Consider the following 22,092-nt stretch of genomic DNA (forward strand, 5'->3'; position numbering starts at 1 on the left):
ATGTGGGACCTTGCTGCTTGTGTGTAAACTGCGTCGCGTGGACAGATACAAGCCTCTTAAAGCAATACTACCACAACAGGGGACATAATTGTTTATCTGGACAGCAACATGTATTTCAAATAGATTGACAATGAAATTGAGCCATTTCTATCCATATCCACGATGCCAAACATTTCCACTCTATAATACCATTTTATTATAGGCTATTGGTTATATTATTTTAGACCATGCTGAAAATGTTGTAGATATGTAAAACTGGGACTGCACCCAATCAATCAATTCATCCTTTAGAATCCAATCAGTTAAATCATTTGTAATTTAATATACACCTCCCTAATGTTTGAGTTGCACCCCCTTTTGCCCTCAGAACAGCCTCAATTTGTCGAGTCATGGACTCTTCAAGGTGTCAAGCGTTCCACAGGGATGCTGGCCTATGTTGACTCCAATGCTTCCCACAGACTCCAATGCTTCCCACAGAATGGACCATTCTTTATACACAAGGGAAACTGTTGAGCGTGAAAAACCCATCAGGTTGCAGTTCTTCACCCACAAACCGGTGCGCCTGGCACCTACTACCATACCCCATTCAAAGGCACTTACATATTTGTCTTGCCCATTCACCCTCTGAATGGCACACATACACGATCCATGACTCAAGGCTTAAAAATCCTTCCTTAACCTGTCTCCCCCCTTCATCTACACTGGTGGAAGTGAATTTAATAAGTGACATCAATAAGGGATCATAGCTTTCACCTGGATTCACCTGGTCAGTCTGTCATGGAAAGATCATGTGTTCCTGAAGTTTTCTACACTCAGTATATTCTAGCACATTTGGCTGATGCAAAATTGACCATGGATTTCCACAAAATCACAGGGTTTCTTATGTGGGGATAAAGTAATAGACAATGTTGCCACCCCCGTTGTATTTATCCATGGTTGCGAATTTGAGCATTTTGGCAAGTATTTCTCTCAATATTTCACTATAAAGAACATAAGACAATGACAGTGCAAGATAGATTGTTATGATATCCCCTGAGATTATGCAAAGTCACTGAACAGAAGGAATTGTTCATAAATAGTGAAAATTTATGTTGTCTATGGACACCCATTTCAAAGACAGTAGATCCCCCCCCCACCCCATATTCATGTCATAAACGTCTCTGTAACAAAACAAGTAACATAACAACCCCATTGGCAAACTGTCACATTTCTCCAATTGATTTTGCAGTAGAATTTAACCTACACGCTGGTACTGTGCCTTTGGAAAGTATTCAGACCCCTTGACTTTTTCCACATTTTGTTATGTTACAGCCTTATTCTAAAATGGATTAAATAAAATCAAATCTTCATCAATCTACACACAATACCCCATAATGACAATGCAAAAACAGCTTTTTAGAAATGTTAGCAAATGTATTAAAAATAATAAACTGAAATACCTTATTTACATAAGAATTCAGACTCGAAATTGAGCTCAGGTGCATCCTGTTTCCATTGATCATGCTTGAGATCATGCATGTTTCTGCAACTTCATTGGCATTCACCTGTGGTAAATTCAATTGATTGGATATGATTTGGAAAGGCACACACTTGTCTATAGATGGTCCAACAGCTGACAGTGCATGTAAGACCAAAATCCAAGCCATGAGGTCGAAGGAATTGTCCATAGAGCTCCGAGATCTGGGGAAGGGTACCAAAATATTTCTGCAGCATTGAAGGTCCCCAAAAACACAGAGGCCTCCATCATTCTTAAATGGAAGAAGTTTGGAACCACCAAGGCTCTTACTAGAGCTGGCCTCCCGGCCAAACTGAGATTTCGGAGCAGAAGGGCCTTGGTTAGGGAGGTGACCAAGAACCTGATGGTAACTCTGACAGAGCTCTAGAGTTTCTCTGTGGAGATGGGAAAACTTCCAGAAGGACAACCATCTCTGCAGCACTCCACCAACCAGGCCTTTATGGTAGAGTGGTCAGACAGAAGCCACTCCTCAGTAAAAAGGCACATGACAGCACACTTGGAGTTTGCCAAAAGGCAGCTAAAGATTCACAGACCATGAAAAACCACATTCTCTGGTCTGATGAAACCAAGATTGAACTCTTTGCCCTGAATGCTAAGCGTCACGTCTGGAGGAAACCTGGCACCATCCATACGGTGAAGCATGGTGGTGGCAGCAGCATCATGCTGTGAGGAAGTTTTTCAGCAACAGGGACTAGGAGACTAGTCAGGATTGAGGCAAAGATGAACAGCGCAAAGTACAGAGAGATCCTTGATTAAAACCTGCTCCAGAACGCCCAGGACCACAGACTGGGCCGAAGGTTCACCTTCCAACAGGACAACGACCCTAAGCACACAGCCAAGACAATGCAGGAGTGGCTTCGGGACAAGTCTCTGAATGTCCTTGAGTGGCCCAGCCAGAGCCCGGACTTGAACCCGATCGAACATCTCTGGAGAGACCTGAAAATAGCTGTGCAGCAACGCTCCCCATCCAAACTGATAGAGCTTGACAGGATCTGCAGAGAAGAATGGGAGAAACTCCCCAAATACAGGTGTGCCAAGCTTGTAGCGTCATACCCAAGAAGACTCGATGGTGTAATCGCTGCCAAAGGTACTTCAACAAAGTACTGAGTAAAGGGTCTGAATACTTATGTAAATGTGATATTTCAGTTTCTTATTTGTAATAAATATGCAAAAATTTATTTTTGCTTTGTCATTATGTGGTATTGTGTGTAGATTGATGAGGGGAAAAAAAACAATTAATCAATTTTAGAATAAGGCTGTAACGTAACTAAATGTGGAAAAAGTCAAGGGGTCTGAATACTTTCCGAAGGCAAGTGCCAATAGACTGCCTATAGAAAGTCTACATCCCCTTGACCTCAAATTTTGTTGCGTTAAAAAAGTGGGATTGAAATAGAGTTCATATCATTTTTTTGTCATTGATCTACACAAAATTCTCCATAATGTCAAAGTGCAAATAATTTTTTTCAAATTGTACAAATCAATTAAATAACTACAATATAGTAGTTGCATAAGTATTCACCCCCTTTATTTAGGCAAGCCTAAATTAGTTCTTAACAAATCTCATCTCAAAAATATAAACGCAACATGTAAAGTGTTGGTCCTGTGTTTCATGAGCTGAAATAAAAGATCCCAGAAATGTTCCATACGCACAAAAAGCTTTTCTCTCAAATGGTGCACAAATTTGTTTATATCCCTGTTAGTGAGTATTTCTCATTTGCAAAGATAATCCATCCACCTGACAGGTGTGGTATATCAAGAAGCTGATTAAACAGCATGATCATTACGCAGGTGCTGGGGACAATAAAAGGCCACTCTCAAATGTGCAGTTTTGTCACACAACACAATGCCACAGATGTCTCCAGTTTTGAGGGAGCGTGCAATTGACATGCTGACCGCAGGAATGTCCACCAGAGCTGTTGCCAGAGAATTGAATGTTAATTTCTATACCATAAACTGCCTCCAACGTTGTTTTAGAGAATTTGGAATGCAGTACGTCCAACCGGCCTCACAACCGCAGAACACGTGTAACCATGCCAGCCCAGGACCTCCACATCTGGCTTCTTCTCCTGCGGGATCGTCTGAGACCAGCAACAAGGACAGCTGATGAAACTGTGTGTTTGCACTACCGAAGAGTTTCTGCACAAACTGTCATAAACCGTCTCAGGGAAGCTCATCTGCGTGCTTGTCATCCTCACCAGGGTCTTGACCTGACTGCAGTTCGACGTCATAACCAACTTCAGTGGGAAAATGATCGCCTTTAATGGCCACTGGCACACTGGAGAAGTGTGTTCTTCACTTGGATAATCTCAGTTTCAACTGTACCGGGCAGATGGCAGACAGCGTGTATGGCGTCATGTTTGCTGATGTCAACGTTGTGAACAGAATGCCCCGTGGTGGCAATGGGGTTATGGTACGGGCAGGCAGAAGCTACGGACAACGAACACAATTGCATTTTATTGATTGCAATTTGAATGAACAGAGATACCGTGACGAGATCCTGAGGCCCATTGTCGTGCCATTCATCCGCCGCATCACCTCATGTTTCAGCGTGATAATGCACGGATCGCAAGGATCTGTACACAATTCCTGGAAGCTGAAAATGTCCCAGTTCTTCCATGGTCTGCATACTCACTAGATATGTTTGGGATCCTCTGGATCGATGTGAACGACAGTGTGTTCCAGTTCCCGTCAATATCCAGCAACTTCGCACAGGCTTTGAAGAGGAGTGGGACAACATTCCACAGGCCACAATCAACAGCCTGATCAACTCTATGCAAAGGAGATGTGTTGTGCTGCTTGAGGCAAATGCTGGTCACACCAGATACTGACTGGTTTTCTGATCCATGCCCCTACCTTTTTTTGAAGGTATCTGTGACCAACAGATGCATATCTGTACTCCCAGTCATGTGAAATCCATAGATTAAGGCCTAATTCATTTATTTCAATTGACGGATTTCCTTATGAACTGTAACTCAGTAAAATCTTTGAAATTGTAGCATGTTGTGTTCATATTTTTGTTCAGTGTATATGGACTCACTCTGTGTGAAATAATAGGGGTTGACATGATTTGTGAATGACTACCCCTTCGTCTGTCCCCCATACATACAACATATGTAAGGTCCCTCAGTCATGTATTGAATTTCAATCACAGATTCAACTACAAAGACCTTTTCAAAAGCCTCAAAGAAGGGCAGTGATTGGTAGATGGGTAACAATAACAAATCAGACATTGAATATATCTGTAAGCACTCTCAAGTTAATAATTGTGCTGTGGATGAGGTATTCAACCACCCAGATGCATCAAAGATGCAGTCGTCCATCTGAACTGAATGAAAGGAAGGAAACTGCTTTGGGATGTCGCCTTGAAGACATTGGTGATTTTAAAACAGAGTTCAATAGCTGTGATGGGAAAGAACTGAGGATGGATCAAAAATATTGTAGTTACTCCACAATCCTGACCTAAATGACAGAGTGAAAAAAAGAATAAAAATATACAGCATATGTACGCAACAAGGCACTAAACTAATACTGCAAAAAACACAGCAAAGGAATACACTTTTTGGCCTAAATGCAAAGCCTTATGTTTGGGGCAAATCCAACACAACACATCCTTTTTTTCAAGCATGGTGGTGGCTGCATCATGGTATGGGTATGCTTGACATCGACAAAGAGTGGGGAGTTTTTCAGGATGAAAATAAATGGGATGGAGCTAAGCACAGGCACAATCTTAGAGAAAAACATGGTTCAGTCTGCTTTACACCAAACACTGGGAGAGGAATTCACCTTTCAGCAGGACAATAACCTACAACACAAAGCCAAATCTACACTGGAGTTGCTTACCAAGATGACAGTGAATGTTCCTGAGTGGCAAAGTTATAGTTTTAACTTACAGTTGAAGTCGGAAGTTTACATACACCTTAGCCAAATACATTTAAACTCAGTTTTCCACAATTCCTGACATTTAATCCTAGTACAGATTCTCAGTTTTAGGTCAGTTAGGATCACCACTTTATTTTAAGAATGTGAAATTTCAGAATAATAGTAGAGAGAATTATTTATTTCAGCTTTTATTTCTTTCATCACATTCCCAGTGGGTCAGAAGTTTACATACACTCAATTAGTATTTGGTAGCATTGCCTTTAAATTGTTTAACTTGGGTCAAAATATTCGGGTAGCCTTCCACAAGCTTCCCACAATAAGTTGGGTGAATTTTGGCCCATTCCTCCTGACAGAGCTGGTGTAACTGAGTCAGGTTTGTAGGCCTCCTTGCTCGCACACGCATTTTCAGTTCTGCCCACACATTTTCTATGGGATTGAGGTCAGGGCTTTGTGATGGCCACTCCAATACCTTGACTTTGTTGTCCTTAAGCCATTTTGCCACAACTTTGGAAGTATGCTTGGGGTCATTGTCCATTTGGAAGACCCATTTGCGACCAAGCTTTAACTTCCTGACTGATGTCTTGAGATATTGCTTCAATATATTTACCTAATTTTCCATCCTCATGATGCCATATAAGTGCACCAGTTCCTCCTGCAGCAAAGCACCCCCACAACATGATGCTTCCACCCCCGTGCTTCACGGTTGGGATGGTGTTCTTCGGCTTGCAAGCATCCCCCTTTTTCCTCTAAACATAACAATGGTCATTATGGCCAAAAAGTTATATTTTTGTTTCTTCAGACCAGTGGACATGTCTTCAAAAAGTATGATCTTTGTCCCCTTGTGCAGTTGCAAACTGTAGTCTGGCTTTTTAATGGCGGTTTTGGAGCAGTGGCTTCTTCCATGCTGAGTGGCCTTTCAGGTTATGTGGATATAGAACTCGTTTTACTGTGGATATAGATACTTTTTTACCTGTTTCCTCCAGCACCTTCACAAGGTCCTTTGCTGTTGTTTTCCGACTGATTTGCACTTTTCGCACCAAAATACGTTCATCTCTAGGAGACAGAACGCGTCTCCTTCCTAAGCGTTATGATGGCTGCGTGGTCCCATGGTGTTTATACTTGCGTACTATTGTTTGTACAAATGAACATGGTACCTTCAGACGTTTGGAAATTGCTCCCAAGGATGAACCAGACATGTGGAGATCTACAATTTTTTTTCTGAGGTCTTGGCTGATTTCTTTGATTTTCCCATGATGTCAAGCAAAGAAGCACTGAGTTCGAAGGTAGACCTTGAAATACATACACAGGTACACCTCCAATTGATTCAAATTATGTCAATTAGCCCATCAGAAGCTTCTAAAGCCATGACATAATTTCCTGGAATTTTCCAAGCTGTTTAAAGGCACAGTCAACTTAGTGTATGTAAACTTCTGACCCACTGGAATTGTGATTCAGTGAATTATAAGTGAAATAATCTGTCTCTAAACAATTGTTGGAAAAATTACTTGTGTCATGCACAAAGTAGATGTCCTAACCGATTTGCCAAAACTATAGTTTGTTAACAAGAAATTTGTGGAGTGGTTGAAAAACGAGTTTTAATAAACTTCCGACTTCAACTGTAAATCTGCTTGAAAAACTATTACAAGACTTGGAAATTGCTGTCTAGCCATGATCCCCAACACCTTGACAGAGCTTGAAGAATTTTGAAAAGAATCTGCAAATATTGTACAACCCAGGTGTGCAAAGCTTTTATGAAGACTCACAGCTGTAATCCCTGCCAAAGGTGTTTCTAACATGTATGGACTAAGGGTGTGAATATGTATATATTTTTCTTCATTAATCAAATTTTTTTACAACTGTTTTCTTCTACTTTGACATTATGATATTTTTTGTAGATTGTTGACAAAAAATTACAATTAAATCAATTTTAATCCCACTTTGTAACACAATAAAATGTGAAGAAATCCAAGGGGGGAGGAGGGGGGTTGTGGACTTTCTATAAACACTGTAAATCATTGATCTGGCCCCCGGGTCTGCGTGTCGCTGCGTGAATGCCGCTACTGTCTCTTTAAATTTACCCAGGAGCCCCTTAAGGAGCCCCAGGGGCCCCAAGCTCGGCTCCCTACCCCGAAGACAAGCAGAGCCTTAAAATACATACAGGAGGCCGCTATAGCTTACCATACACAAGAGACACTCACACCCGCAGACTCGAAGAAGGATATGACCGACCAAATGTCGAGCTGATATATGAAAAGTTAACTTGGCTCCAGAGCTGAGCGCGTGGGGGGACGAGGGGCACATTATAAAGACAGCACGGGGGCACCCAAAAAGCGATGGGTCCGAACGTGTTCTAGATAGCTTACAAAACGCGTGCCGAATGATTCTCCAAAAATACCGTGCCTCCCTGGTTTATCAAGGCGAATTGAAGGCAATCGTAAATAGTGTAACGTTGCAGAGTAATGGAAGAGAAAGAGACGGGGGAGAGCGAGCCCGTGGTCCACCCGTGTGCTGAGCAGACAGATTCTCTCTCATTAATAATAAGCGGAGAGGAGGAAGCAACACGAGAGCCGAGTGACTTGGGACACTGTTCAAGAGGTAAATATTGTCATGTTTTTGTTTCGAGATTATGGACACTCGACCCCTCATCCGCCCGCCACCATTAGACACAGTTAATCCGTGTGACGGACAATTCCATCTAGCAGCATGCCCTCTTGTGTCAGTGGCTCCACTATAAACAAAGGCAAAATAGCATGCTGGCTGCTTGCTGTGATGCACAGTCGCCACCCAGCGGAAACCAGCGGCTGGCTAAATCGGCTAAATGGAGTCGCTTCCCCCTCTCTGATGGCTGTGGTGCTGTGCGCAATATTATCCACAGATTAACGATATTATTATGAATCCCTATTTTTGCCTTATCATATTTCTAGCAGAATGAATATCTGGAATGTCAGGCAGAGTATGTGCCACCAGCCATCTGAGAAATAGGCCTTGAATTGTAGGCTACAAAGCTTTGAAATGTGCAGTTTCATTATATAACCTATACCTACTGTAAGTGCATCTCTTAACACTCTCTCCCTCCTAGAGGAAGACGATCTGACCAATGGCCACGTGGACAATGACGGCGATGAGGAGATGGTTACCCCACTCTGCTCCCCGGGCACCAGCTACTGGAGTGTCACAGAGGGTCCCGACTCCCCCTTTCTCCTGTCCCCCGTCCCGGGCCCCTCGGGGATCAAGGAGAGGGTCCAACGCGCCTCCCGTCCCGGCTTCAGCCGCATCCCGGGCCGGGACCACCGGCGCTACTACCACGAGTACTGGCGCAGCGAGTTCCTGATGGACTTTGACCCCCGTCGCCACGGCATGATCTGCATGGTGTGTGGGAGCTCGCTGGCCACTCTCAAACTCAGCACCATCAAGAGGCATATTCGACAGAAGCACCCAGATTCCCTGCTGTGGAGTGTGTCCGACAAGGAGGTGATTCGCTCGGGTTGGGAGAGCCACCTGAGTCTGGAGGGGGGCCAGAGGTTGTACTGTCCGGCCGGAGGGGTGGTCGCCGTCTCGCAGGGTCAGGAGGAGCAGCTGCTGGACTGCGCACGCCGCTCCACCGGTGGGTTGGGGTTTTCTGGAGACTGGGGGGGGGGGATGGAATGAAATGACATTGGCCTAGTTTTATGATACGATTATTGAGTTTCAGGATTTTGCGCTTGGTGGCAGTATGAGCATGTCTGATAAGAAGTGTGTATGTTGTACAGTCATGCCCGTGCTGCTAACATCCACTTTTACAGTAATGTAAGATGGTGATGTCTTTGTGCAGTAGCTTGGCGTAGTAGTAAGGCATTCCCTTGGTGGCCTATTTCGTGATTCACATGAACATACATTTCAATTGCGTTTCCCCTCTCCATCTCTTCCCACAGGAAAACCCGATGGTGTGGTGACCCCCAAACTCCAGCCCCGGTCCACCACCCCATCTCCCCCTACACCGGCCCCCCTCCAGCAGCAGGAGGAGCTCCCCGGGCCCTCGGCCCAGACCCTGGAGCGCTACCTGAACGACTCGCTGCACGCCTGGTTCCGACAGGAGTTCCTCATGGAGTACCAGGCGGAGGCGGGCAGGCTGGTGTGCATGGTGTGCGGCCACCCACTGCCCTCGCTCCACCTGGACCACATCAAGAGCCACGTGCTGGACATCCATCCTCAGTCGCTGGTCTACAGTTCGGAGGAAAAGCACTGCATCCTGCAGACCTGGGCTCAGACGCATGGTGAGACAGGGGAGGAGGGCGTAGTTGAGTATAACAGTACAGGGAAAGAGGCATTCTGTCACTGCGGCTCTAGTTTTGCATATGCAATATGTCTTGTGTCTTGTATAATGCTAGAAAGAGTTAAGTGGAATCTTTTCAGCGCCGAATTTAAAAGCTTTTGTTGAAAAAGCGCTTGATATTCTGTTATTCCCTATTGATGTCTTCACTCACTCATATACTCTCTCCCCACCCCCACCACATGCCCCAAATTCAGAATCTGACCCTCTGAACGACTTCATCAAATCGGAGCCCAACACCAAAGACGAGAGAGAGGCTGGGGTGGACTTCTTCCCTGATGACCTAGAGACCATCCAGATCGGCGCGGACAACAATGAGGAATTGTCCCAGATACATGACATGGTTGGTAGCAGTGATGGAGGTGGTGTTGGAGCTCCAGAGGTGACCGGCCCCATACCCCCTCTCCGCCAGCCCAGGAAGAGGCGTCTCCGCGGGGGCTTCCCCTGGCGCCTGCGCCTGGACTACCTGGTGGCCTATGGGCCTCAGGGTCGTGGCACCTTCTGCATGGTGTGCTCCCAGGCCCTGCCCGTGGCCAAGGTGAGCAGCTTCCGGCGCCACATTCAGGAGTGCCACCCTGAGACCACCAGCCTGGCCCGGGAGGAGAGAGAGGCCATGGCCGAGGCCTGGACCAAAGAGGCCCCCGCGGAAAACCACCTGGCCTTGCAGATGAAAGAAGGTAAAACTTACAAGTTCCAAAAAAATGTAAAGAAAACATTTTTAAATACTAAGTGATTCACCAAGTGTTTTTTGCCCCCCCCCCCCCCCCCCCCCCCCCCCCACAGAAGTGGACCCCAGTGACATCATCAGAGTCCATGTGGCAGGAGAGATGGGTGAAAAGGCAGCACCCGACAACAACAACAACCACCGGACCTCCAAGATGTCCGCCATCCAGACAGTGAAGAAGGAGGAGGGGGTCGCCACCATACCTGCCACTCTGGGACGCCACGGACACTACCCGGGCAAGGACCAGCGGCGGAACTACCAGGTGCGCTGGCGGATAGAGTTCCTGATGGACTATGACTGCCGGCGACACGGGCTGATCTGTATGGTGTGCGGGGCGACATTAGCCACTCTTAAAGTCAGCACCATCAAGAGACACATCCAGCAGGTCCACCCTCATTCTCTGGAGTACAGCCCTGACGAGAGACAGCAAGCCCTGCTCAGCTACAACCAGACAGCCCTGCACTTCGTCCACTCAGACGACTGTTTCTCCTCCCAGGACCACGGACACTCGGCAGTCGGAGAGACGGCCGCCAGCCTCTTCGTCAGTTAAGATGAGGGGCGACAGGCACGGTTGTTCTCTGTTCTCCCCGCTCCAACCCCAAGTCTCTCTTTCTCAGGAAGTTAGAAACACGAGGCTTGGTAGAGCCCTGTCGTGAGTGGTGTCTGGCACAGTCGGTGATTGATGTGTCAGGGAGCTTACAATATAGCACTTTCTGTCCCAAAAATGTACTTAAACCTAGCTTTGGGTGTGTAGGTGATTGAATGAGAGGGTGTTTGAGGTTTATTGCTTAAGACAATGAACGCCACTTAAAGATGCGATTATCTTTATTCACTTATGTCAAATACATCAAGTTATTTCAGAAATTCCTTGTTTACAATGAGGTAAATGGACTTCCTCCATACATTTTTCTCATTCTTGAATGAGAAGATCTTACCTTGCATGTCTTTTCCAGTGTCACAGTACTATTGTTGCACCGGCCAGCAACTATTTATGCTTCTCATGAGTCTCCTTAGCAAAAAGTTTAACACACAAAAAAAATATCTATTTTATAGTGTTCAATATTTGAATATTTTTTTTTTTTACAAGCACTTTTAGACATGTTTTTTACAAAAGGGTTTGTAATTGCGGCCATTTTGTCTACTTCGTTGATCAAATTAAACGATGCCACTTAAATTTCATTTTGCATGGCAATTCTGAAGTCATGCATGATTGTGGAGGGATTGCCTGGAATGGCTTAGGCGTTTTTATAAGAGAGCATATTTATACAAGATGTCACATGCAAGATTTCCATTTCAGTAACTCACCTATTACAAGGTTTATGCAACAAAGTGATAAATAAAATTCAACTATTACAACAGCGTCAGGAAATAAATCGCCAAGTTGACCACCTATGAAATGAGCGCCTCGGTTGCCCTTATTTCAGTGATCTTTAAAATATCACTCCACCAGGAAAAGCACAACTCAGGGATTGTCCATTTTCCATCTGTGCTCGCTCTTTCGCTCGCTTGTTATAGAGCATCAAAATTACTACACGAAACATAACAATACTTTACAACCCATGGACTAATTGATTTGTTCAAAGAACCAGATGGCAGCATTTCTCCAGTTATGTGGAGAGGAGGGACATAAGTGTCGAATACCACTCTCTTTCTCTAACCTAAGCTGGCTTAATTGGTGGCTCGGGCTGGATCTGAAATTGTTACCAGTGAAATCTGTGCTTTCTCCGTCCTTGTTTCATGAATTCCTTTCAAAGCGCATTGCAGGGCCAGAGGGACCTTGAATCCTCTCCTCTAATGCAATTCAATAGGAATTGAGGAAACAAGGAGAGGAAGCAAGGGTTTGACAGCTAGTAATGTTTTCAGACACAGCCCCAGTTTGTGCAGTGGTCTTTTTAGCATGCCGGGAATGGGCAAGGAGTGGTGAAATACTTATTACATCTGGGCTTTGAGCCACGTTGGCCACAAAGGTTAAAAGCTTTGAGTGACTCAGCACTTATTATTTAAATATGAATAGAACTTAAATATGGTGAATATGTGATTGAATAAATCAGAATAAACCTTGTTTGTTGCAATGATTTACGTGTATGTTTGTGTCGGTGTGTATAAGGGGCACGTTAAAATTACCCTTTGGTGGTACTTAGTTGGCTTGGGTGAGGACACAAGCAATGATCTTCAGTTTTATTTAGGGACTGAGTCCCTCATCTTTCCTCAATTTCATGTTTCAAGTATCCGCTCTGCATTTCGTCTGTACATGGTGAAAGGTTGAGACATGCATTCTGTCATAAATGATACTTGTAATAAAAAAAGTGTCCGAATAATATTGTCTGACTGGTTCTCTGGGAAATTATGGCTAAAATTGACTAGGTCATTTGCAGACAGCTGGCACTAACTCATAAAGCAATACATTTGCTGATTGGGTTTACCATGTCTGTGTTATCTCAACATGCAGACCTAGTCTAAAATGAGTAGCTACAGTATTATCTTCTTATCAAAACCACTCATATCACCAATCCCATCCCTCTGTCCAGACGGGAGCGCGAATGCTGGACTCAATCTCGTTTTCAATCTTGACACAAATGTATTTCCCCGTGGTTCAGACATGCTGTAATGTTTAGTGTTTTAATGTTGTAGAGCAGACCACAGATGGAAAAACAAATCAGCCAAAGCATATGTTTATTAATTCCACTTTAACATCACTACAGGGACCACAGTTTGTTTTTTTTTCGCAAATTTTCTTCATTTTTCCCCCCAAAGCTCCAAAATGTGATCAAAAGTCATTGCTAACAGACAGAGCTGGAGATGTTAGTTAACACACCTAGTTACCAATATAGTCAAAAGCTAAACAAAGAATGCCAAAGAAGAAGAAAAACTCCTGCCAACCCCCTCCAAGAAAGCAAAAAAACTGCAGGAAAAATGAGGGAAAAAAAATACATGCTTCAAGGAAACCAGTTGAAAATGTAGAATTATATCGTAATTGACAAAGGAAGAATAAAGACACTAAAGTAAGAGGTCTGTATTATAATCTATTGAAAACATAGGTAGCATTGCCTTCAATGAAAAGGTTGAGGGGGAGCGCCCATGAAAAGCCTGACTGTCTGGAACACCTTGTAACCATGAGGTCATCATGGCAACTGAATGTATAATTAGTCCAGAGTCACAAGGACACATTGGCTTGCAGACATTGGATACGTTCGACTGTGGGTGAGCGTGTATGTGTGCGCGTGTGAAAAACAAACATCCAGAACAAACATGTCCAATAGCTCGAGTTGATGAATTGAGGGTAGAGTTAGACCTTATGAATGAACCTTTGAATGAACTGCCACAGAGTTGGATACAGAGACACATGTATGCACAAGGGAACCAATAAGCATTGTTGCGCCACATCTCTGTGAGGCGGTGTGCACACTGACAACATCAGGGCCACTGCGAAACACTGGTTTTCATGCATGGGGAGGAATGTTCTATCAATGTTGCAGGGTAACATTCAGCAGTTAACATACATTTGAGTAGTAGTAGTAGTAGTAGAAGATGCATTGAGGCAATGCGAAACGGTCATTGTATAATTTATGTTACAACATTGTTTTATCTTTAGTGACCATCCAATGTAGAGGGATTCCTCCCAAAAATTACAACGGAGGTGCAAACTTACTTTGAGCACATTGTCTACAGGAGTATTGACGATCAGAATAGGAACAGTCTTAATATTTTTCAAATTCAATTTCTAAAATCCCTTTCGAAGACACTTTGCCATTGCAGAGAAGTAGCCCTAAAATAGATGACTATGGTTTTTATTGAAACCAAAACACAATCTAAGCAATCACAAATAATGATCATCTTATAAACAAAAACAAAATGGGTTAAGAATATGATACAGCCTACATAAAAAAAGTATGCGAATGTTTCCAGCTCATGCAATGACATGCGCTACATGGCATTCAAAGAAAAAATAAACTAAAACCCATTACAACACCCACCTAATCTTTTCTCGCATCTATCGTTCTGTCATAGTTAATACGTCCAGCTACTGTCAAAAACTGGGTCGCTCTTTGAACCCATATCCAAGAGGTCTCACTGGAGAAGTCAAGCGGTTATGAAGCTTCATGAAGCAACTATGAAGCTTTATGGAGCCTTTACGAGGCTGAAAAGCAGCAATCCTGTAAGCAATAAGAAACATATCAGTAATAGTAATAATATACATTTTACAGGTGACTGTGAAACATTGATGTCGACTTGAACAGGTGCGACAAAAAACAAGTTATGACCGCTGTAAGAGGGAGTTCTCCTTTTATAACAAGCAAGGCTAACTTGTTTCATACAGCAGAGAAAGAGGGAGCCCGTTGTAGTGTATATACAGAAACATTATACCAAATGCATTCAAATCAAACAGGGTGAACTAGACCAAAAGTATCACAGCTGGTTCAGTGTTCCAATCCTTTTATTTAAACCTGCTCGTGGGATTAAAAAAAAAATAAGTTCAGTGCATTGCAGAAACGTTATACATACATAAGTGCCTTTAAGGTGAACAAAACACAATAACACCAAAACAGGCCAATCCGTAACAGTGAAATCCCAGTACCACGTTCCAAACACAAACTTTATATATTTTTTGTTTATCCATACAACTGCCACAGAGCGAGAGAGCAGGAAAAAGACAAGCCACAATTTACACCCAAAGGTACGTTTTTAAAATCATTTTGCTCTTTTTATGTGTTTTACTTTTCTACTTGTTTTGTTTACTTTCAGCTAAATATATATTAGTTAAAAGTACAGACATTTGCTTTTTTAGCGAGACTAACACTCATCCTTACTCATCAATGATAAACCCTACACACTCCAACTGTACACTACAAAACCAGGTCATAGATTCCGTCTAGTTCACTTGACCCCTGCATCATTTTTAGTGTGCCCAAAGACAGGCGACCTGCCACGGCATTACATCATTTCCTCCCGCTAGACGTGTTTCCTGTCGACACAGTAGGCGCAGTTCTTTTTCTAAATGCTCTTAGTTAAGCTGCGCGGTTTACATTGAATATTGAGTAGCAATACTTTGTTTTCTTCTACCTAGCTGGTTCAGTGCAGATGGTATGATGGTTGGTGGAAGGGAGGGAGGGAGTGGGGTTAGAGGGTGGATAGGGGGAGGAGGACTGAGAAGGGGGGGAGGGCAGGGAGGAGGGGATTTAAGATGGGATAAATGTGATGCGGATGGTGATGAAGATGTCTGCGGGCCGCTCATTCAGCTTTCGTACGCTTGACGGCTCCAGGGAGTTTCTCTTGCAACCTGGAAGAGACAAGGTAAAGAGAACATGTATACCATCAACATACACATCTCTGATCACCTGGCACCACTGATATTGTATATGAAACTGTTAGTTTAGGTAGATTGTAATCGGAGACATCCTGTTGGCATTTGAACAGTTTTGGTTAGGAACACTTACTTTGCCATTGTGGTGTTGACTTGGGTGCGTGCAATCTCCATGTAGCGATCAATCTGGGTCTGGGGAAGAAAGAGAGGAAGACAAAAGTGAGTTTTACATTAAATTACAGATCATCTGGGTCAAAAACAGACCTGATCCGAATAACATGAAACAATGCCTCATTGTTCACACAAAATGAGTTACGAGATAAAAAAACACAAGTAGACAGATGCCACGACCGTTACCGTATTACGGTTGTTATGGTATTAGGGGTTGTTATGGTTACCGCGTGTGTGTTTAGACGAGTAAAACGCTGCCATTAATCTAGGCCTCCGTGAATTCAACAGACCTCTACAGTTCACAGTAAGCATGGAAAAGATATGGAAATATTAAGTAAAAGGTGATGACTTTATTCAACCGGACACTTAAAGCCATCTTGTAACTGTGACAGCAAAGTTACTTGTCCCATCAGCCTTGCCCTATGATGACGATAAATATGCAAAAATAGCCTCCAACGACTCGGAGAGCCCGGTCATCCGGTGAGGTCACACAGAGTGGAGCGGTGGGTGATGACTTGTACGTGCCTGCAAAGTGATGTCGTCATCATCATCATCATCACTGTTCACGGGTGATCCAGAACCATATATAGGTCTAAGCTCTCGGTAAATGGTATGATTCACCAGCATGACTCATCTCTACATAGTTCTAAAGCACGTAACGCGATAATAAAAGTTCTACTTCTTTGAGGTTGTAAGAAGACAAAAGGGTCAAGGGTCAGACTCTCACCTTGTTCTTCTCATAGAACGGGGGCACGGCAAATAGGAGGATGTCAGCTGGAGGAGAGAGAAAGAAAAAAACTTTGAAATAACAAAAATAACAACTAGCAACTGACCTCGACAAAAGGCACAACGCATCACAGGACTCACAGGACTATATAAAGTGACCATTTATAATCATAACAATAATAATAATGAAGTCACTTTCAGGGAGGTAGACAAAGGACAGTGCAGAACATTTTACTAGTAAGAAATCCCCCCACAAAAAACAACCAATTAGGCTGTAACACCTTGTAAACTGCGATGTCGTGACACGCCATTAAGCAAGTTCTGATCAATATTCCTCACATACAGTGTTTGTCAGAGCAGCAGGCTATTGGGTAGTGCTGGTCTAATGAGCCAATCATCTGAAGGCCACAGTCTGTGCCGCCAGTGACCTCCGACTGTCATCAGTCATGTCAATATAGGAAAAGGTCACTGGTGGACACTGAACAAGTGTGGCACGCTAACAACACGCTAACAAGACCCACACAGTGTTCTAGTCTCTCAGCAATTGTCTTGAGCTTCTATTCTAAACAATGCCATTTACCAAGCATTATAGCGATGTAATTGCACAGTAAAAACGCTGGGACTGGGTTTTTAGTAATCCAGTGAGATTGTGAACTAACGTTTAAAAAAAAAAAAAATGTTTGATGATAAACATTTTATGAACTTCGACCCCCTTTCAAGTGTGTCCCATTGCCCAGGTTGGTTTAAACATGCATGAAACATTTGAGCATTTGACAGTTACTGTACGTCCACAGGCGCCTGAGCAATAGAGCAGCTGCATTCCCACTTTCAAAACAGGCGTGCAAATATTACATGATTAAATCTGTGAAATGATTTTGTGTCTGTATGCACCTATGCAGCAAAATGAAAAAGCACAAGATGTGTGTACCTTGATAAAAACAGCTCTGCTTTGCTTGGTAAGTAATAATGACCAAATAAGCCATTTCTACACTTGTTGCATCAAATATGTATGCTACTGAGAAAAAGTTTGAAACATTTTCACGGTGACACCGACAGCGCTTTAAACAACGACGGCAGAAAAATTCCATGTCAGGCGAGAAGCGAACAGTCAAGCCACACTTGTTATTCCTCTTACTTTTCATGATTATTCTGTTTCTTCACGATTTGCTGTCAAATACATTTAGCCGACTCACTGTGGTGTGTTGTTAAATAGGCCACTATTCAACAGAATGACAATTAAACATTTATTAGACATTCATTTATAGCAGCCTAGTCCTGTAACTGCGGAAGACACATTCCAGTTGTACAGCTGACTAGGTATCCCAAAATGTGTGGTTTTAAGAACCAAACCGCAGTTACATCATCTAGGCAATGCTGTTCTTTGTTTCTATTCATCAAATTAGGCCTACAGAATAACAACAACAACAAAAATCTAATTTTATATGAGTAGCTTGGAAAAAAAAACATGTTTTTGTATGAAGTAGCTATTATGAAAGAAAAGGTGGGAGACCACTATTCTAACCCAAACTGTTCAAATATGACATATCACCAGAGCTACATTTTTTTTTTGCAGATTCAGGGCTGCAATTTATGGATATTTAGATCTATATTACACACACACACAGTAGATATATATAATATATGGATGCCAAAATATTTGCAATATTATTTTTATGTTAACATACGACAAACCAAAACTCCAGTTTGAATATTCCAAGATTACAGTTCTTGTTCAATGCCATACCAGATAACACTGCAATATTGAGAAAGAAAATGGTTAAAAGATAAATATAAATTCACATTTGTAATTGTACTACATTATTGTGATCACATTATTTGTGTAAAAAAAGAAAATGAGAATTTAACGTGCAATTTAACTGTTTTTTTTTCTTAACCGACAAGGTACAAAATTCTAATTGTTATTGGGGAAAACAATATTATTCCTCCCATTTTCAATTTCATTTCCTCATTGTCATGTGCTATCCTAGCCACATTCTTAACAGTTTGGCCTCTCAACTGATCACTGAGGATGCGATTGTCAGGGGAGGAGCAGGATATTTTTGAGGTCACAGAGATGGTAGGGTTTCAGACCTGTCAATCAATCACTGAGCTGCAATCAATCATTCAGCTGCTGATTCAAAACCTTTCCCCTCAGGGCCCTAGCTGCTACTCTGATTGGCTGCAGTGCAGTGCTGAGTGCAGTGCTGATGTAGCCTCTTACCCAGGATGAGGACGGTGATGCCGTTGAAGACGGCTCCTACGTAGGTCAGCAGCCACATCACTACAGCCAGCTGGGAGAAGAAGAAAACAGACCCGGGTCAGAGCCAATGATGCCATATTAAGTCAATGATTAGAACACTGGGTGCCTGGGGCCTATTCAGAGGGGTGAAGCGGTTCAAACGTTGCAGAGTGAAATGTAGAACAGGCACGGTTTTCTATCATCGTGTCATTTCTATGCATTACATTTCTATCTGAAAGTTAGGTACAGCTGCATCCTCCCAAATTCATCCTCGGTTTATACATACCCATGGTATCCATACTCAGGAGGATTATGGGAGGATTAAGAAGAAGTTGCCCCTTAACAACTGTTCTAGGGTCAAATATTGTAAAATTTTCTAATCCCATTGTTGGTTTATGCAATGGCATGGGAGGTAGGATAATCTGATCCTAGATCTGTGGTTAGGGGCTACTTCTACCTCCAGCTAGGGAAGGGATGGAATGTTGATGTAATAGGCTGGGAGTGGAGCCACAGCAAGGAGCATTAACCCTGCATGAGTGGGCATGGGATCGACCAGCAACAGTCGTCTTGGTCTGATGGGCTGGTATGTCTGGTTGGCTGGGCTATAATGAAGTGTTAAGACTGGCAGTAGCTCTCCTCTCCTCTTCTCTTCTCTTCCCTCCCCTCCTATTCACTCGCTCCACAGAGAGCTAGCTGTGAGCTGCATTCTGGGTCAGCTAGCTAGCTGCTATCGGATGGCCGCAGCGCTAAGCCAGGGCTAGTGTCGCGCCTGCCCTGTGTGATTGACGCACACGGGCATGCCATTGACATACCGTGAGCTCTCCCGCTCTCTGTCATGGTCACATGACGAAGAGCTTTACTGTTGATCACTGTCACACTAACGCTGCAGCATACAATAGGGTTGAGTTACTAACTATATGACCAGGGTTGGTGGTGGAGAGGCTTATAATAGACACACACAGCAGGGATCGCTCAGTGTTCAGATTGCGTGAGAGTCAACACAAAGGATTGTACGGCAGGAGAGGAGAGTTTAAGGGGGAAAGAATAGACATAGGCCTATGAGAACAAGTCCGGTTTGTCACCTGTTTAGGACCGTCTTGCCTGATACCTAGTTTAGGGTTGTGTACGTAGATTTATGAACGAGGTAAACGGCAAAACGCTGCACACACACACCAGGGTACAACGGAATGGATCATAGTCAGAGGCTCAGATACAGGGGGTGAACCGCCTGACAGGCAGCTGGACAGACACTTAAACCCACCTTTAGGGAGTCGATGAGGTCCTCGACCAGGAAGAGTTTGCTCATCTGTTTGAGGAACCGGTTGATGTAGGTCAAACTGACGTCCACGTGCTTGTGGAAGGTCTCGGGAGGAATGCTGACATCCTTCTCCATCAGAGCCCTGAAGAGAACCAACCACAGGAGGAGTGTGACGCTGTGAACTCAAAATAAAATCAGGCTAACCCGCTATACGTCAACTCTGACAACGGCTTTTATTTGATCATTTAATGCGAACCTGCTAAGAAGTGCTAAAATCAGCTCAGCCAACCTGGATTTGAAGATTTCTCCGGTTGGCTTTTTTCCTACTCCAGCAGTTGTTTTCATATGCGTATACTGAGTGTACAAAACATTATGAACACCTTCTCTTTCCATGACAGACTGACCAGGTGAATCTACTTGCCGGGTAAAATAAGTGTTCAATAAATAAACAAATAAGAAGTCATTATTCTGTGTTCGACTGGGCTGTGCTGCTCTGTACTGAAATAAGCCCCCCCTCCCACTCTGCCTGGACCATACATGATGTTTCTATTTATAAATCCAGCAGGAAATGAGTTACTCAGGCAGGGGTTGTGACGACAAGCACAAACATCCTACTGGAGATAAAAACAGCAATGGTAACAATGACAACATATAAATAGGGAATTTCGTTTTTTCTGGTCATGTGGTGAGGAAAAAAACTCCTGGCCAGAGTTGCGACTACTCAGCTAGACGTTTTGTCAAAACAACCACTCCTACCAAGCAACCTCTTACCACTGGCTTGTTCAACGTCCGTTCTAATAGTTTTCCACGTTCGTTCTAATGAATACAATACTTAGTAGCGTCGCAAGTTTCCATATGGAGTGTGCCGCCTTACTTGAAGGGGTGTCCGTCGTTGGACTTCTGCACGGCCTGGACGACGGACTTGTAGATGCGGAAGGTGATGGTGACACAGAGCAGGGCGAGGAGCAGGTAGGAGATCACACTGATGACGCTGAACGCCGCCAGGGACAGGAGCGTCAGCAGGGACAGGCCGAACACCACGCCAGACTTCTTGGGGTCTCGCCAGTGCACCAAGTCCTTGACTAGAGTGGGTGAAAGAAAGGGTGTAGCAGAAAGGTGTGTGTGTGTGTGTGTGTTTAATGGAAGGAAAATGTGTGTTTGTATGAGTGCATGTTTTAGTGTGTGGAAAGCGGGTGAGAGGGCATTATTGTTTATGAGATTAGGGGGGGGGAGACAAGAGGGAAGAATTCAAGTTGCTTATTGCACAACACACATCAGGAACACAAGACCAGAAAATGGTGATATCCAACCGCCAACCTATAACAACAAAAAAATGCTGTGTTTTCCCCCTCTGGCAACTACAGTCTAAGAATAACATACTGTATACAGACTGCATTAGATACTGTTACCCACACCTGCCCCCACAACCCTGTATATGTTTGTGTGTGCATACAAACTGATCTGATATTCCTTATACAGTGTTGTTACGCAACCCTCTTATTGGGCTCATAAATATCCACCCTCCATCCTTTGCATAAAAAAGGGCGCATTTAAAGAAACCTTGTATCAAATGACTGACTCCACATGGGACTACGCCTCTTTGGGCTCCAGGCCTGGGCTGCTGTGCATTTCAGCCAATTAAGGGGCAGAGAAAGCAGAGCAGAGAGCGCGGCACACACAACAACCCTCCCCTCGCTCCACAGACGATCCATTAATGCAATTTGGTTGCCGTTTCCGTTTCACTCTTCTTCGAAGGTTTCTCTACGTTTTTTGACACCGTGGTGGCAGGCTGGGCTGACTACCAAGAAAAGGTTCTTGGAGAAACCGTAGGGAACGGAGACGCCCACTTTTTTTACCACTTCTTCCTTTCATCCCCAATCTTGTTCATTCCACACTGTGCTGGACAGAGCACTGCTTCTACCCCTGTGCATAGGCTACACAAACAGACATACAGAAGGCACACAGAGA

The 22,092-nt window shown here is 43.7% G+C and overlaps 2 protein-coding genes across 4 annotated transcripts in view; one reads left to right on the top strand and one right to left on the bottom strand.

Annotated features, from left to right (window-relative positions):
• Positions 1-7,489: 7,489 nt before the first annotated feature.
• LOC115194140 (uncharacterized protein C11orf95-like) lies at positions 7,490-12,746 on the top strand. Its single transcript, XM_029753564.1, has 5 exons — positions 7,490-7,990; positions 8,475-8,999; positions 9,307-9,648; positions 9,902-10,381; positions 10,488-12,746. The coding sequence occupies exons 1-5, from the start codon at positions 7,855-7,857 to the stop codon at positions 10,976-10,978; spliced, it is 1,974 nt and encodes a 657-aa protein (XP_029609424.1). The 5' UTR covers positions 7,490-7,854; the 3' UTR covers positions 10,979-12,746.
• A 341-nt stretch (positions 12,747-13,087) lies between these two features.
• LOC115194139 (reticulon-3) overlaps positions 13,088-22,092 on the bottom strand; it is a 33,921-nt gene continuing 24,916 nt past the window's right edge. For all 3 annotated transcript variants that reach the window (XM_029753562.1, XM_029753563.1, XM_029753561.1), the window contains 6 exons: positions 20,999-21,206; positions 20,128-20,266; positions 18,849-18,918; positions 16,629-16,675; positions 15,864-15,922; positions 13,088-15,706 (listed from right to left, as the gene is read on the bottom strand). In XM_029753562.1, coding sequence (XP_029609422.1) covers positions 15,658-15,706; positions 15,864-15,922; positions 16,629-16,675; positions 18,849-18,918; positions 20,128-20,266; positions 20,999-21,206 — 572 coding nt within the window. In that variant the 3' untranslated portion in view covers positions 13,088-15,657. The remainder of the gene's footprint in view (positions 15,707-15,863; positions 15,923-16,628; positions 16,676-18,848; positions 18,919-20,127; positions 20,267-20,998; positions 21,207-22,092) is intronic.

This window comes from Salmo trutta, chromosome 5 (genome assembly GCF_901001165.1).
Source record: "Salmo trutta chromosome 5, fSalTru1.1, whole genome shotgun sequence".
Taxonomy (NCBI): domain Eukaryota; kingdom Metazoa; phylum Chordata; class Actinopteri; order Salmoniformes; family Salmonidae; genus Salmo; species Salmo trutta.